The sequence below is a fragment of the Sitodiplosis mosellana genome, unplaced genomic scaffold (assembly GCF_009176505.1).
Source record: "Sitodiplosis mosellana isolate CC-2019 unplaced genomic scaffold, AAFC_SMos_1.0 Smas_scaffold_6226, whole genome shotgun sequence".
NCBI lineage: Eukaryota > Metazoa > Arthropoda > Insecta > Diptera > Cecidomyiidae > Sitodiplosis > Sitodiplosis mosellana.
The window spans coordinates 991,430-1,009,696 of NW_022601467.1; the positions used below are offsets into that span (position 1 = coordinate 991,430).

Consider the following 18,267-nt stretch of genomic DNA (forward strand, 5'->3'; position numbering starts at 1 on the left):
GTGTTTTAAATGTACTATTCAAGAGCTGTTTTTTTGTGCCTGAAAAATTAAAGTACCATGAATGTTGTCTCGATTCTAATATTGAAGCTATTTTTTTTCCAAAATAAATAAAACTCGCACGATGATGGTAATACTAAAAAGGTTTGCGAAATAATTTCATTTTTTTTTTGTTTCTCGTATCATAACAATAATATTAATTTTAATTTACTTTTCTATTAAAAAAATAAACCATTTCGTTATTTATTCACTTTTACTGATTTATCTTTCAATGGAAACCACAACAAGAAAAAGAACAACGTATTTCAATTCTTCACAAAAACAACCACAATGTCATTGATGTTGTGCCAACTGCATGGTTTAGTGAATGGACGGCATACATACTCGCAATCAGGCAGCTAAATATGAAGAAAATTGGCTTTAATTGAATAATGTATTGGGCTAAATTTGAGGATTGCCACAATAAAAACAAACCAATCAGCGAAGCTCACACAATCATAGAATAGAAACAGAACTTATGTGTGCGCACACGCAGATACAGAATCGCATTGCCATCATTTTGCAGCATAACGTGGACTTAATCCCACAGTTATGATATCAGTCTATCTAGCATTATCAAGAAAAACGGATCAAATCTCTTTTTGCACAAAATTTTGTATAACCTCCTTCGAATAGAAAAGAGTGATTGATTTTGAATTTGTCGTGATTTCAAAAACATTTTATTAAATCATATTGTTTGTTGTAAGTATTTTGTTATTTTATAATAAGTAATTCATAGTTGTTTAAGACAAAATGGAAAAAAATTAAAGTTTTTTGTGACACCAACATGTGTTAAAAAACAAATTGCGCCATAGTTCACGTGTCTTTGCATCAAGAATAATGAAATATACGAATAAAACAAATCCTTGAATGGTTGCGGTTAGGCAAAATAAGTATGAAAAAATGATGCCCGATTTAATTGATGCTAGAAAACCGAATATCCACGATAAGCCCAATAGGAAGAATAGAAAAACGCTCAGTCGAAGCTGAGCAATGATCAGAGCGCGTTTATTTGATCGAATTTTCGCACTGGATCCAGCCAAAATACTGTAAATTACTAAAAGGAAAATGGTTAAATTTGCCAACATGATCACGCCAATGGGTAAGATCAATCCGAAGTAAAGGGATGACCCAGATGGATAGCAAATTCCGCCACTATTTGAATCGCCCACACTTTGAACGTACGAATTTGGCGAAGTAATTGTTACGATTAGAACTGGAACGAGTGGCAGTCCCCATCCGATTAGAAATGATTTCAAGAAAAATCGATTCGCTCGTTTCGGCCCAAGTACGATGACATATCGCATGAATTGTAAATATGCCGTTATCAACATCCATGAAAATGCCACCAATATCGAATACTGAAGAAGTGCACCGAGTGCAACACAAACGATAAAACGTTGCTCCATCACCAACACCATCGAACTGTATTCCGTGTTAACGAAGCACAATAGGATCATCTGAAGTGCGATCGCGGCTGAAAGCTGTAGAAGAACGACAGAGCTGGCTTTTTTGCGCCAAGTTCGAAAAAAAATGGCCGTGATTGCGATGCCACATACGCCCAACAATGACAAGAGGCAACCAAGCAGAGTTATAATATCCAACGCTTTCTGGTGTGTTTTTGTGATAATGACTTCATCCTCAATGGCGTTTGTCGGTTGAAAAACGGTACCAACTATCAGATAGGAATAGTGCGTGAGATGTGAGCACGCGCATAACACAACTGGATCGACCAAGTGAGATGATTTCCCGAGGAATTCACAACCATCATCCGACCAAGTAGCAAAATCTTTCTCAAAATCCCAATAGCCACACATCGACCCCGATGCATTCGCAGCCGCATTGCGACTGCGTACAAAAGTGGGCAGCAAAGCTGGCAAATTCGGCCCATAGCCCGGTATTGATACACTAATAATTCTTCCTGTTGATTTAGCATGCCTTCCTTTTCGATATTCTTGAAACAACCGATCATTATAGTATATGCTAATAACAATTTTGATGGGTGACGTCATACATTCCTCCGTTTCATTGTTCATCATAGCCGCCACTGTCGTTGTCATTGTCGTTGCTGACGTCGTCGCATTCAGTAAATCAAGTAAACTGTTTGGTACAAATGTTGCGATTTCTAATCTTTCGTCGTTTAACAACTCGTCGGATGATTGATTTGAATAAAGTGTCTTGATGTAATAGTCTGTAAAATCGTTACTTTCGTCATTCGATTGTTGTGACTTTTTTATCAACGCTACACCGGATACATTCTTAATGGATGGATCAATTACATAGACGATCAAATTCGGTGTTTGCGTCGTTATCGTACCATCATCTGAATTCACAATCGTGCTATTACGATTATTTGCCACTGACGTTATACCAATTTGAATGCCATTTAAAATGTTATCAAATGCGTCCAAGAGGATGTTTGTTGAATTAAGTGCCGCCGATTTTCGTGTTGTATTCTCATTTAAGTACATTAAATTATTATAAATGGAAAATACGTGCTGTGTGTCACTTAAATTGAATGTGTTTATGCTGTTTTTGTTGTTCAATCGAGAAAAATCGCTCATTATTCGTCCTAAATAAAACAAATCGGCCGCAACTACATTCATTTTTTGTGAGTTTTTCTGCAACAACGTTGATATATTTTGTATTGCATGATTGTTCATTTTATTAAACAATGACGTTTCAGTGGAGAGTTCGAACAATTTTTCAGTTAGCTGATCAGGTTTACGATGGCATTCTTGTTGAGTGGCGTATTGCCATACGCCGCCGTATAAAAAATCACCCACGCAACTTCGCAACGCGGGCAAACCATTTGATAACAGACACAGTTGATTCGGCGGAATTGTCTCACCAATTTTCGCACTAATCCAACTCAAACCACCATTGACCGTTTGGTTCGATTCGGGTAGACAGTATTCCGTGCTGTTCAATGAAACATATCCAAACTCTTCATTTGGTGGCAAATGTTGAAAGAGATTTTCTAATATTTCGTGAATTTGTATGATTCGCGAAAATTCCTCGAAATCATCATGTCGTTCGATCGAAACACTCACATGACATAGAATTCTCATTTTATACATTCCCGATTCCATTGGTCTCGACGATATATCCTCAATTTTCATGATTCGAACATTTTCGATATTAATTTCAGCATTCTCAAATCGACTTGAATACTCATTGGATTTCTTAAAAATTTTATAGTTGTCTTTCAGAAGATCTCGAAATTTTTTGGCATAATGCTTGATGAAATTCTTCAAAAAGAATTTGCGACAATCCTTACACACCGTATTAATCAATGTGGCAAACACTTCACCCTTTTCACGTCTAAATGCAACGACCTTAGCTGATTGAATCAGATCAAATTGTAGCATTGTATAACCTTCACACCAATAGTAACCGGGTCCCTCACCGTTCAGTTTTAGCTCGTAAATTGCCTTTGATCTCTTGCGCAATCTAGATTCATTGAATACTTTTTGGTTTATTTGTTCGATACTAAGCATGCCCGACCATTTTTTTCGACCAATTTCAACCGTTCGGATCAACTCATCATCAGCATTCGTGAAGCACTTTACACCGGTTTTTAACGTACGCCACATAAACTCTTCGTTATAAACGGTAACGTACAGTCGACGTTTCACCTTATCAAAGTTCAGCACGATTTCGGGTTCGTACATTTTAATGGGCATTGAACACACAAGGCAATCAAACGATTGATCAATCCAATTCCACTTGCCATGTTTATTTGTGGCCAGATATGTGCCATTCCGAAGTGGATGATCCCAATTCACATAGTTTACACGTTCAATTACTGTTTTCCAATTATTTACATCGGTGACGTAGACACTATTGGGTGCAACAGCAAACAAACAATGCTCACTATTCCGAAGACTATTTACACTTGCCAATTGTTTGAATATATTCGTTTTTTCCACCGAATCCATCGTAAATAAATCGCCTTTACATTCGGTTTCGATCAATTTGTCCAGTCCATCGGATTTTTTACCACTCAAACGCCCCTTATCAATCATTTGAATGGAGTGACAATAGTGATCGGAGCTTTGATACGATACGGTGAAACCATTTTTTGGGCATCCCGTTGAAAGTAATCCCGTATGATCGGTGTTTCGTCGGAATAAACACAATAAATTGAGCTTTTGGTGGCATTCCTTTATCGTGCCAGTTGTTAAGTTTGAGTGAACAAAGGCACTGAAGCAGCCATCGGCCGCAACACGCATTTCATCTATTAAATCGACATTGAGTTTATCAAATTCCACTTGTTCACCATTCAATTCACCTATCGTCCATATCACTGGACCGAAGCGTGAGAATCGTTTTCCAGGCAACCAAACTTCTTTCACATTTTTTGCATTCAAATAGTTTATCAATACTTTTTGTTCACTTGCATTCAAATCGTAAAATGTCACTGATGAGCCATCATAAATGCACTGATTTTGCCAATCTGTCGGTTCAGTTAATAAAACACACAAATGAACATCATTTTTACTGATTGTCGTGTAGTTCAGCGGACATGATTCACTCTTTTCGAATGGTTTTTGTGTGGAGTAACAGTTGGGGAATGGCTGTGGTATCCAAACACCGTCATTACATCGTCGCAAAATATTCATTTTCAATTCATCCAAACACATTGGGTCAGCCTGAATTTCACGAGCTGAAACATTGTTGTGCATATCCCACACAACCTCAGGCTGGAATTCAGGTTCACAAATGTCGGTCGCAATTTGATTCATAGACATAACTAAATATAACACCAATTCTGAAATGGATAAATACATTCGATTTTTTATAAAATGATATGAACTATTTTACTTTGCTGACTAAATTCTTCGTTTTTTTTCACATACCAAAAATTCGCCAATTGAAATTCCCCATTGCGAATCGTTTAAATTAAATGAAAGGCGATCGCAAAACTAATACCTATAATAACGCACAAAGAAGCTACCTAGAACATTACTTTATCAATTTGATTGCGAATAACAAACTTATCGTATAGTTTTTAGATATTTTAAATGGGGCAAATTTGTTCAAGAACGTTTGGCATACATAATTGTGATACAGTTTTCATTTAAAATTCATGAATCATTTGTTTGAATTTATGTTTGATTTTTGTTTTGTTTTTTGCATTTTATCGCAGGCAGAGACGGTAGATAAAAGTGCCAGATAATGCGTGGCTCACATTTACCTTTTCTGTTGCTAGTCACAGTTACAGTTTTTAGTGTGATTACACATGCAAGCCACAATGAAATACGAAGACGCCGCAGCATCGAACTATCGTCGGCACAGAAGCTTATCACTGATAATCGCTTGCCTACCGATATTGAGCCACTGAGCTACATTCTCGATTTGCGTCCCGATTTCGAATCATCAACCTTTTCCGGTAGAATTCGTATCAATCTAACGTGGAAAGCTGAATCGAAAATCATTGAATTGCATTCACATTATGATCTGCAAATCGATGAGACCAACGTTCAAGTTCGCCTGCTCGGTGCGGATGAGTATGTGAAAATTTTGATTTTAATCGAAATATCACTAAATAAGATTGATTTTATTCTAGTTTATCAAAGGGAAAACTCGTGGATATTCGTCGAACGGATCGATTACCTAAGCGGCCAGTGTTCCAGGTGTATCTGAAGGAACCATTAAAAAATGGCACCAAATGTGAATTGGAAATCAATTTTAACGGACATATTTGGGAACATGCTGAAGGTTTATTCAAAGGCAGCTACACCAATGAAAATGGTGCCAAAGTGTAAGTCAAAAACAAACTAATATCAATATGTTCAATTTTCTGATTCTAACAATTATTGACATTTATAGCACATACTTGGCGACACAAAATCGTCCAAATTATGCTCGCAAATTGTTCCCATGCTTCGATGAACCAGCCTTCAAAGTACCTTATACTGTTAGCATATCGAGACCATCAAATTACACTACCATTTTTCATAGCACCATTTTATCTACAGAAAAACTGTAAGTACAACGCTTGGAAAATATTCGCAGAACAATTTCAAATGTAGTGCTTTGTTTGTAGCGAGAACAAAACCGGCTATGTGGTTGATCATTTCAAAACAACCGAACCACTATCAACATTCGCCTTTGGTTTCATCATTTCACAGTTGACCAAAGTAAATGCCACTCCAACGGATTTGCTTAAGCCAAAGATCAATATTTGGGCTCGCAAAGATTTACATGGAGATTTGGCTGTAAGTTTTGATCGATGACAGTTTCCATTCCAATAACTTAAATTTTTCACCATCACCTTTATCACCAAATATATAGGATGTCTATGAAAAAGTTTCAATAACATTGAAATCGATTCAAAATTACTGGAACATTGACTTCCCATTGAGTGAAGTGAATTTGGTGGCTGCTCCAGGTCTATCAACTGTTAAACCAATTGACAATTTCGGCTTGATTCTTTTTAAGTAATTAAAATTTGCATTTGTTTTCTTCCCATGATCCATTTCATTCTTTTTAACTTGTTTGTTAAAATATAAAATGGATTCAATTATAGGGAGAGTGATTTGGTGAATCAAGGTTATTATTTAATTGCCCAAGAACTTGTTTATCAATGGCTGGGAACATGGATCACTCCATATTGGTGGACCGATGCTCATGTGAACAAAGCAATCGCCGGATTTTTGGCTGCATCAACCGCAAACGAAGTAAAATTCACACATTAATTTCATTCACATTGGAGAATAAAAACTAATCATATTGTCCCCATAGATTGACAATGGCAAAGAATTCGATGGAAAATGGCCAATGACAGTTTTGTACTCGATTTACTATGAGTTCAGCAAACGGTATCCACATTCACGAATCACGGCAATGAAACAAGAAACAACGTGCAGCAAAACCGAACTCGTGCTTCGTATGTTGAACTACACATTGGGTGCTGACACATTCAAGAACGGATTACGAAAATTATTCAAAAAAGAGTAAATCACTTTTCAAGAAAATCGAAGAAGAGAAATAAAATCTAATTTAAAAAAAAAATCACGTTCATTTTTTCTGTTGCAGAGAATGCAAAGATCTCTTCATCACTGATGATGTTTGGAAATATTTGACACAGCAGGCTCATGCAGACAAAAGTCTACCGGAGGATGTGACCGTGAACGAAATCGCAACGTCGTGGATCACCAAAGATCGATTACCAGTCGTTAGTGTAGAGCGTGATTATGCAGCGAAAACAGCCGTTGTTTCACAGCGTGTGTATCTGCGCGAACGTCCGCATGATGTGCCCGAACAAGATAAAATGCTATGGTGGATCCCATTGATTTTAATTACACAAGACAATTTGAGCTTCAACAACTTCAAACCATATCTCTGGATGAAAAAAACACGAGACATTATCCTCACCAATTTGCCGGCCGACGATAAATTTGTCATTGTCAATCCCGAAGAAATTGGTCCATTCCCAGTAAATTATGATACGAAAAATTGGAATTTGCTTGCATCCTACTTACAAACGGAAGAGGGACGCAAACAAATCCCAACTTACACTAGGTAAAACCACGAATTGCATTAATTTTTCAAAGTTAGATCGCGTCCATTTTATCAATACAAATTGATTCAACAATTTCCAGAGCCAAACTGCTCCACGATGCGTGGAATCTTGCCTATGCTGGAGATTTAAGCTTTGCAACTGCATTTAATATGACATTGTTCATGAAGTTCGAACGCGATCACTTGGTTTGGAATCCCGTATTCACATTCATTGACCACATTGGGCGACACATTGACATGTCGAATGTTCATAAGAAATTTGAGGTGAGACACTTTCGTGAATCGAAAGCAAAAAACAAAATGATTTAATTAACAATTTCTGTTTCCCAGATCTATGTCCGAATACTATTAACGCCGTTGTATGAAGAGCTTGGCCCAGTTCCACAGGAACACGAGGAAAAATGGAAAGACAATCTGAGATCATTGGCAAAAACATTCTTATGCCGAGCTGGATACAAACCTTGCATTGAAGAGGCCCAAATTGCATACCATAAATGGATGGATAGCGAGAATCCAAATGAAGGCAACCCGTACGCATTCACATTGTATTCAATCCGATTTTGAAATTGAAAAAAAAAAAAAAATCAAATTCCATCGGGAGTAGCAATAGTTTTCAGAAAGTTTCGGAAATAAGTATTCTTTTTTTCATCTCATACATCACATTTCAGTGTTTCGAATCAATTCATTTGCCCGGTATTCAAATGGGGCACTTTGGAAGAATGGGAATTCGGATTGCAACGCGTCATCAACTTCCCACCATCGCGCAAACAAAGTGAACGAACTTATTTGCTGAAAACACTTGCCGGCTGCCCAATCAGCAAGGGGAAGATCGAGCGATTGTTGAACATAACGATATTACAACAAAATGGTAACTTCACCGAAAATGATTTATTCCTCATATTCAGCATGCTTTCGGGTGGCTCAAGTGGATACACAACACTCTTCAACTTTCTGCAACAAAATTGGGATCAAATCAAGAGAAAGTACGTAAACATTCATTCGTCCGAATTATCAATCGTTTGATACGTTCATTTTCATTTAGCTTCAAGGAAAAGACCAATCTCTGGGACAATTTGATCAGTTCGGCAACTGGAGTGTTCACCACGCAAGAAGGATATGACATGGTCTCAAATTTGTATGCCAAGCATCAAGGTGAATTTGGCAGTGCCGATCACATCATTGAAAAATCATTGAAGAACATCAAAGAGGAGACCAAATGGAGCGATGCAAATTTACCTGTGATTGAAAATTGGTTGAATGACTATTTGAAAACGGTCGATGTAAAAGATCAGAAATTTTTATGAATACGACAGTAAATCTTAACTGTCGATGTTAGCGACAGTTGTGTGCTATAAAATTTTAAACTATCTCACAATTTCACAATCCACATTTGATTTATCAGTTGCATTTTTGTATGAATATAGCATAAAATGAAAAATGAAACCTTAGTTAAATATATTTTCAGAGTAAATACCCAAACCAAAGCAAATAAAATAGAAAAAAATACTTATGATTGTGAATGTTATGTGATTTCATTTATTATTTTTAATTAATCATTTTTTTTTTCGTTCAGTAAAAATCGTTTGTTGCAATTCAATTGACTAATGCATGTTAAAAACGGAACAGTGTTTCGGTGCGACAACCATTGTAATTAAAGCAAATGTGACTTGGTTGGTGAGATGATATTCTTGTTTTCAATTCTAATATTCATCTCCTTCGCCAACATCCTCTGTCGAATCAATTCCAACTTCTTCGTAATCCTTCTCGAGAGCAGCCAAATCTTCACGAGCTTCAGAGAATTCACCCTCTTCCATACCTTTTTGTTCAGAAATGAAATCATACCACATTGAGTTCCCAATTAGATTTTTAAAAAATTTAACGACGACCATTGACTCTTCGGTAATAGAAATACGACTTACCTTCACCAACGTACCAGTGGACGAAAGCACGTTTGGCATACATCAAATCGAACTTATGATCCAAACGAGCCCAAGCCTCGGCGATGGCGGTGGTATTGGACAACATGCACACGGCACGTTGCACCTTAGCCAAATCACCACCTGGAACAACTGTTGGTGGTTGATAATTGATTCCGACTTTGAAACCCGTTGGACACCAGTCGACAAATTGAATGGAACGCTGCTTTTACAACAAAAACAAATGGTTTATTCAATCGAAAAGAAAAAGAAACCATAGTTTTGCTTTTAATACAAACCTTGGTCTTGATGGTGGCAATAGCAGCGTTTACATCCTTTGGTACAACGTCACCGCGGTACAACATGCAGCAAGCCATGTATTTGCCGTGACGTGGGTCACACTTGACCATCTGGTTGGCTGGCTCAAAGCAAGCGTTGGTAATTTCAGCCACGGTCAATTGTTCATGGTACGCCTTTTCGGATGAAATGACTGGGGCATAGGTGGCCAATGGGAAGTGAATACGTGGATAAGGCACCAAGTTAGTTTGGAATTCAGTCAAATCGACATTGAGAGCACCATCAAAACGCAACGAAGCCGTAATGGACGAAACGATTTGACTAATCAAGCGATTCAAATTGGTGTATGTTGGACGCTCAATGTCAAGATTACGACGGCAAATGTCGTAGATGGCTTCATTATCGACCATAAATGCACAGTCAGAATGTTCCAAGGTGGTGTGCGTGGTCAAAATGGAGTTGTATGGCTCAACAACAGCGGTCGAAACCTGAGGTGCTGGATAGATGGAGAATTCCAATTTCGACTTCTTTCCATAATCAACGGACAAACGTTCCATAAGCAACGATGTAAAACCAGATCCGGTGCCACCGCCGAATGAATGGAACACCAAGAAACCTTGCAAACCAGTACATTGATCGGCCAATTTGCGAATGCGGTCCAACACCACGTCAACGATTTCCTTGCCAATGGTATAATGGCCACGAGCGTAGTTGTTGGCGGCATCTTCTTTACCAGTGATCAACTGCTCTGGATGGAACAATTGACGGTAGGTGCCAGTACGCACCTCGTCGACAACAGTTGGTTCTATGGAAATAAAATTTCGATTCTTTCATTAAAATACTCTAGGAAAATGCTCAATCGCATACCTAAATCGATGAACACAGCTCGTGGTACCTATTTTGATAAAAGAGATATTTATACAAGGTGGATTGAAAATGACCTGAAAAAATGAATGAAAGCTCAATTTTTCAAGTAATCCATATCATTTTCAAAAACTACAATCTTTTTTAGGAACCCAGTCAAAATTTGAGCCAAATCCGACCATCAGTTCTCAAATTATAACACTTTGAATGACGCTACTTGTGAGATTTTCAAAACCATGAAAAAACTGCATTTTTCCTGGCGATTTGGCTCTTGTATTTCAGAACAATAACAAATAGAAATATCAAACCTAGATATATAACCCTATACTAGGGTAAGTTTATGATATCCTTAGACTTTCGAAATCAATCATTAGATATAGAAGAATTGTATTTATACATAGTCATAAGAGCAATTTTGTTGATAAACCTCTAAATTGCTAAAAATATGTGGTTTTGGAAGAAATCATTGCCAAAATCCATTAAGTGATATTGGAAATCTGAAATATGATAGTGCATAAATTTACTAAGACCATAGGGCAACTAACCCCAGGTATAGTTTCAACTTTGTATGGCTATATGCATATGGAATACTCAATCGAAAAAGTCTTGCCGCATTTTTGGTTATGGAGCAAAGGGAACAATATTTTGAGGATTCGAAGCCCCGTTTGGAGCTGTATAAGCGAAATTTGAATAGGTTTTTGATTTTATATATTAAAATTAATGTCTCTCGAGTTCATTTGAATAAATGTGGGCATAAACTGTGGGTAGAAATCGCCAAAAAGGGTTTTAGCGACCAAGGTTGATAGAATTGAACAAAATCAAAGGGTGAACATAATGGATACCGGGCAACGCAGCCAACTTCACGTTGGTTGTTTTTTGGTTACTACTGCAACGCATTGACGTATGCTTGTGTTCGAAAAAAACCCAATTAAAATGAACTAAAACCAAATGAAAATTTATTCCAAATAATTTGAGAGATATATTTTTTAATAAAGTATAATTTCTACTTATATTCAACCAAGTTTTAGAGAAATCATAGTCTTTGTTTTGCTGCAACAAGACTTTGTTGTTTAGTCAGAATAAAAGTAGAAATCCATTTCAAAGTCTTATTGCAGCGAAACCAACTCTATGATTTTTTTAAATTTTGCCAAATATAAGTAGAAAAGGTACTCTTTCAGGAAATATGTTCTCTAATTTTTTTTGGATCTACTTTTCATTTGGTTTTAGTTATCTTTAATCTGGTTATTTTCAATCAGAAGCATACGTCAATCGCAACGCAAAGTGGCACAAGCTTGTACCATTTTTCGCATACACACGCGTATGAACGCAACGAGTGTATACAGAAAATGGGACATGCTTGTGCCACTTTGCGTTACGACTGACTGTAGTTGGCCGGGCAACCGCTTTGGCGTGGCGCTGTCAACAATGTTGCCCCATTTTTTAACACCTTGAACAAAATAGGTTTCAAATTGCTTCACCAACCATTGTGTTTTTTAGGCCCGGTCACTCTCTGAACTCTCCACATGAATATACTTGAATAAAATGCACCAGAAGAAAGTTATACCGTTTAAACTGAAAAATTAGAGCATTTTCGGGAGTCTTTCACTCGTATGACTGTAACTAGCGAACTGATGGTCGGATTTGGCTCAAATTTTGACTGCATTCCTAAAAAAGATTGTAGTTTTTGAAAATGATGTGCATTACTTGAAAAATTAAACTTTCATTCATTTTTTCAGGTCATTTTCAATCCACCTAGTAAATCATATTTTGATATATCTTTGAAATAGCAAAAAGGAAGTTAAGTAATTACATGTTTTCCGAACCCCGTTTCGCTGAAGAATGTATTGAATGAGTCGTCCCCTCCACCAATTGTTTTATCTAAGAACAATTGAACTTAAAATAAGTTTCCAAACTTTTCTTTCCACGTTATCAAAATACCTACCTGATGGCATCATACCGTCCGGTTGGATTCCATGTTCCTTCATTATTAAAAATAGCATTGATAAAGTTATTATTTTTTCAAAGAAAAAAAGTATGCACAACAAAAGTTTGAAACTCATTACTTACAAGACAGTACAATTCCCAGCATGCATTACCGATTTGAACACCGGCTTGGCCAATATGTACTGAAATACATTCTCTCTATGGAAAGCAGAAAAAAACCATTCCATGTCATGTTAGAGTATTAAATAGGATATTCGTTAATTTAAGTCATTTTACGAACAATTCTCTTTTTTTTCTTCCCAGAACGAATTGTCAACCAAAGTATAAATTGTGCTTTCTGTAACTTTGATTTTGCCGAAAAATAAAGAAGCGAATGAACGGAACGAAAATCGATTCGCATAGTATTTAGTAAGCCGCATTCCATAAGTCGAAGTCAATGGAATGATTTGCCTCAAGGTTCACAATTTTTTGGCTCGTGAACGCAAATCCGGCAAACGATTTTATCGAAGTGGAGCATGGAACACAGTAAAAATTTATTTGACTATTATTCAAATAGTGTTCGACACATCATGGTACCGCCGCGAACTAGTTTGAAAATTGAAATAATCGGATGTGTTTCAGTCTTTCTTCTATATATTTTGCAGCACAACGAGCTCAGAAATCTGGATCGAGCGGTGAAAAATGTTCAACTAAAAGTCATCGATACAATTTTTTTTTTGTTCGTTATTATAATTATTATCTGTTTCCTCATTATATTATAGTTGTTTAGTAATCACTTTTGATTGACAAATGATACACTTTGGTTTGTTAATATTTAAATAGTTTTATGAATGAGCGATCGTTTGTCCTGTTGTAAGTGGTCAAAATTGTATGGTTTGAGCAGAGAAAGAGAGAAAGACGTGTACAAAGGTACAATTCTCTCCCTTCAGTTTGAACATGCGTGGAAAATTAAGAACAACACTTGACGGGTCGAAAATCGTTGTTTTTTCGTATTATTTTCTGTGTGCCCTATTGCCTTTATCGCTCTTCCTACACATTCCCACGCTCTTGAATAAGACGGCATTTCAACTCATTACCTTATCAATTAATAGTGATTAATTGAAAATCGATAACAAAAAATTGTTGGCATTTTACAACTCTCTTTCGTTCAATAAAAAATTAAATTACTTTTTCATTCTATTCAACCTTCATGCGATTTGGATTCAATTGGCAAATATGTCTCGAATGTGTCTATATCGGAGCGATTTAATCGAACAATATTTTTGATACTAAATGTTAATTGAACAAAGATAGATCATAAAATAATAGAGTTCATCAATTCAGCCAATTAATTCTCCCACAAGTAATAAAATGCACGGAATAAGTAACATATATGGTATGAAGAACGTTGTTGTTTCCCAAAATTGGAATTTCGAATGCATAATCTTATTGAATAAAATTTTTGTTTACACGAGTTCCACTTAGGTGAATTAAATCATCTAGAAAATCGGCAACAAATATCAACAGACCGTACAAAACTGAAGGAGTGGCTGTAAGAGTCGAAAGCGCCCATTTCCTGTCTCAAAACAATGGCATATTTCCATTGAAAATGATGCATATATTTTAATACACATATAAAATTCGTAGAAAGCGTGCGCAATAAACGAAAAAGTTTTCTTTTTTTCCTTGGTTGTAATTCCCAATTCGTCACATTACCTTCCAAATAAAGTAGCAACGTTCAATGGAACAATTGGCTAATGGGCCAATTTCATTAATTAACAACATTTGCTCGTTCGCAACATATGGTCTATTTTGAGGATATATGTTGACATCATTTTACTGTCTCTCAACAACCAAATGATCTAATTCATTAGAATGAGACAATTTCGGATCTTAGATTAAGAAAGCCAGTTCAAAAGAGTTGTTATATTGAGCAACGACCAACAAAGTGCCTCCCAGACATTTCAATTTTTGTCACGGTATTGGGTTCTCCATGGTGCGGTTCATGCAATTTAATATCGTCTGCGATTGAAATCCCAATAATTACTGCATCGTGTGCAGTACGATATTGATTTTAATTCGGATATGTTGTTTATACCTAACACATATTTGTAAATAGTGCCAATTGTTAATTCGAATTGCTAGAATTACACGTTGTTCTTTATAAAGGTCTATATGAGTATATCATGAATACGATGGGTCAATATTACATAGTTTTTTTTTGTATTTGCGCAAATAATAATGACTAACTTTTCAACGGTAATGACCAGAATTACGTCGGTTTAATTGTAGAACTAAGCAATTATAATAATCGAACAAAGAAGGAAAAAAGTTTGGATAATTGAAAATAAACCAACAAGAAAATTCGAAGAGACTTTTTCGCTTTTCTTTTGCCCAAACGCTCTGATGATCAAATTATATGGCTACAGTGATATTTGCAAATTATACGTCAGTTTCCATTCAGTTACGTTGATGAAAAGAAAAACGGTATTGCTTTCAAACTAACTTATGGTTCACTTTAAAATCGCAAATGATCAATTAAATGGCGTTTCCGCTAGAATTTGTTCCGGGTTGAACAGAGCATAAAAAATGAAATCGTCTGTTTCAATTGACTAAATATCATGCATCCATCCTCCCTGCACAAAGAAGAGAAACCTAGTGATAATAGATCGAAAACCCAATTCTATTCATCTATCACAGAAAATGCATTTCACTCATGTGTGAATTTAAAGAAGTGAGGCTATTTTTCCAACAACAAAAAACAATGATGCAATGTTGAAAATTTTCTACGAGCACAACTGATAAAAGACACTCACCATTTTAATTGAATTCAAATTTCCAACTGTTTACTACAGAAAATAAACGTTTGTTTGGTTCACCGAAAACGAATTGTTCCACACAAAGACGCGAAAAGAGCTGAGTTTCACTGCGAAAGAAACGAATCAACCGTACTTTTACAAATTTGTCCGTAATGTTACAAATCTGAAGATAGACTAAACCGTTTTCCACTTGTAGTGTCGCTTATATACCGCTCAATGCTCGCGCGTATTGTACACGGTATGGCTCTTATTCTTCTTTACATTTTTCGAACAGTAGCGTGTTTCCATTTGTTTTATACATGTTTCATTTTACGCTTTTAGCTGTACGTTTGATTGAGTTCAAACAAATTGGTGTGTCTGTGCACACAGTGCAGAGGTATTTGATTGTTTGTCAATCAATTTCATGGTAGATTGAATATGAAGAAAATGAATAATCATAAACGCCACCAATTTTGGAGACTAATAACAAAATGATTCAAAACAAAACTTTATTTCAATTCATTCTTTTTGGTTAATAAGCAAATGACAATTTGGCTTACTATGAATATATGCATAAATATAAAGATCCAACTAAATGAGGAAAGGAATTGTAGTACATTGAGAAAATAGAAAAAAAAAATCGAAAAAAAAGAGACTAATACAATGGGAAATCTATTTAGGACTTCTTTTTCGGATTGGCCATGTGAATAGAGGCGGTGTGTCGTTTCAGTGCGCTTTTGTCGTTGAATTTTTTATGGCAATAGTCGCAACGGAACGTTCTACCAGCATGGATCAGCAAATGACGGCTCAAACCAGAGGAATGGCAAAATGACTACAAGAAATTGATAGAAACAGTGAAATTAAAGTTAAATCAATGTGAAAATTGAAGGTTTTTTTTTCTCTTGCGAACAGTCTATACTATACCTTGGGACAGAATGGGCAATTGTGCATTTCGGGTGTTGGATTTTCCGTGTGATTTCGGTTGATGTGCTGTCTCAATGCCTCCTTCAGTATAAACGATTTCGGGCAATGTGCACATTTGAATGGCCGTTCACCGCTGTGGGTCATGAGATGCCGTTTCAAAATCTCCTTCTGAATGAATGATCGATTGCAGATGTGGCATTTAAACGGCTTTTCACCGGTATGCACGCGAATGTGTCGCGTGAGTGTACTGTTGCTGGGGAACCATTTTTGACAGTATGGGCATTCTTGTCCATTTGACTTGGCACTGTGATCGCGTTCGTGATTGATGAGTTTACCACGTCTGGAGAATGTTTTCGGACACTTTGAGCATGAGAATATTTTCAAATCACCCGTTTCATCGCGCTCATATCCAACCGTTGGCTGCTGCACCATTTCAATCTCAAACTCCTTACCATCTGATGCGATACACTGCACTTTTATCTCATTGCCAGCCGTTCGTATAATTTTGTACTGTGTTTTGTCATCCAACACGGTGCCACTTTTTGCGGCCACCGATTGCTTTATCGTTGGTAAAATGGATTCCAAAAGTGATGCATCGTAGAAATCATCTGAATGTTTCGAAAGTAGAAAATTATATGGTATGATATCGACACAACTATCCCAGAATATATAAAAGAAATCTTTGAATATTACCTGTGTCTTCCTCTTCCATGCTCTTATCGCCCATTGACTCTTCGGATATGTCGAGTTCATCAGTTTTGGCTATATTTTGCAGTACGAATGGATCGTTATCAAATTCAGCATCTTCAAGTGTGAGTGTGTTCAATTCGTCATTGGAATCGGTGGATTGAAATGCTTCATCGTTGTCTACAGCGTCGGCTATCACATATTCAATTTCTTGGTCTTCGTCGATTTCCTCCATCAGAACTTCAATTGTTCCATTTCCTTCATAAGCGGTGTTTGCGTCTTGGTTTTTGGCTTCGGCTATGTTTTTAAGCCGATTGGACGATCGTGTTCGCATAGTTGGATTGGGATCAAGATTTTCGGGAAGAATGATGTGACTTTTGTTTGATGTGATTTTGACCTGAAGCTGTTGGGTTTTCTTCTCTTCAACATTTTGTACTGCATCGTCCAATTTTTGTTTGAACTCTGGTTCTGGCTTTATTTTCGCCTCTAATTCTTTAATCAGCTTTATGGACTCTGTGTAGTCGTCTTCGAATTCATCCTCGGAATCATCGAACACATGACTCACTGCAATGCAACGACAAAAATAACAATTAATTAAGGTGCAATCAATCAACCGTCTTATGTTTTGTGTTATTTCTCACCTTTTCCAGCGTTAATCAGCCGAAAATGCCGTCGTAGCTTGGAATCAGAGTTTTTGCATTTATTCCGAAACAGAAACGATTTCTCCAGTATTAAACGACATTCAAGGCATATTCGCTTTGGTAATGGATCTTGTTGTGTCACCTGGCGCGAAATGTTATAAAATGGGCATTATATTAGCATATTTCCGAATGGAAAATGTGTGCACAAATTGTGAACAAACCTCAAGTCCCGCACAAGCCATTATTCTCACTGTCAACGATTGATCGTTTGTATAGAAAATTTCAACTGAATTTTCATCATCACAATGACTTAAACACAATCTACACATTCCATCCGAAACGGTGGCATTGTCTGAGGTTTGCATTTCCGTTTTCATTTTTACGTTGCTTTAATTATTTGATAAACATCCAAATACTTTTCTGGTAGCTTTAGTCCACCAATTAATTGTTTCAATTCAAATTAAATGTCTGCAATTTTTTGAAAATTGAAATCGACGATAGATTTGTCTGCATTAGCGTCTTAATCATAGAAGGTTGAAACTGCACCATAATGGAGTAGCTGTCGTTTGACAGTTCACACAGAGCGTACCATAGTTTGACGTTTGGCGTGTATTTAAGTGCGCGACAGTTGGTACAACCGATTCTCAGCTA

At 36.6% G+C, this 18,267-nt stretch overlaps 4 protein-coding genes across 4 annotated transcripts; 1 reads left to right on the forward strand and 3 right to left on the reverse strand.

Moving 5' to 3' along the window:
* Positions 1-535: 535 nt before the first annotated feature.
* Positions 536-9,086, forward strand: LOC129579044 (aminopeptidase N). Its single transcript, XM_055468535.1, has 13 exons — positions 536-738; positions 5,189-5,549; positions 5,609-5,803; positions 5,872-6,027; positions 6,089-6,260; positions 6,337-6,482; positions 6,572-6,722; positions 6,787-6,998; positions 7,081-7,566; positions 7,647-7,830; positions 7,897-8,096; positions 8,235-8,549; positions 8,609-9,086. The coding sequence occupies exons 2-13, from the start codon at positions 5,218-5,220 to the stop codon at positions 8,868-8,870; spliced, it is 2,811 nt and encodes a 936-aa protein (XP_055324510.1). The 5' UTR covers positions 536-738; positions 5,189-5,217; the 3' UTR covers positions 8,871-9,086.
* On the reverse strand, positions 750-4,790 carry LOC129579346 (uncharacterized). The gene has a single exon (XM_055469378.1). The coding sequence runs from the start codon at positions 4,788-4,790 to the stop codon at positions 801-803; it is 3,990 nt and encodes a 1,329-aa protein (XP_055325353.1). The 3' UTR covers positions 750-800.
* LOC129579047 (tubulin alpha-1C chain-like) lies at positions 9,080-15,571 on the reverse strand. The gene is made up of 8 exons (XM_055468543.1): positions 15,383-15,571; positions 12,711-12,785; positions 12,586-12,622; positions 12,454-12,521; positions 10,647-10,674; positions 9,782-10,584; positions 9,486-9,705; positions 9,080-9,382 (listed from the first exon to the last, which is right to left on the reverse strand). Exons 1-8 carry the CDS (start codon positions 15,383-15,385, stop codon positions 9,267-9,269), a joined length of 1,350 nt encoding a protein of 449 aa, XP_055324518.1. The 5' UTR covers positions 15,386-15,571; the 3' UTR covers positions 9,080-9,266.
* A 264-nt stretch (positions 15,572-15,835) lies between these two features.
* On the reverse strand, positions 15,836-18,198 carry LOC129579050 (zinc finger and SCAN domain-containing protein 31). Its single transcript, XM_055468545.1, has 5 exons — positions 17,838-18,198; positions 17,617-17,758; positions 16,982-17,539; positions 16,289-16,896; positions 15,836-16,196 (listed from the first exon to the last, which is right to left on the reverse strand). Exons 1-5 carry the CDS (start codon positions 17,991-17,993, stop codon positions 16,041-16,043), a joined length of 1,620 nt encoding a protein of 539 aa, XP_055324520.1. The 5' UTR covers positions 17,994-18,198; the 3' UTR covers positions 15,836-16,040.
* Positions 18,199-18,267: the final 69 nt, after the last annotated feature.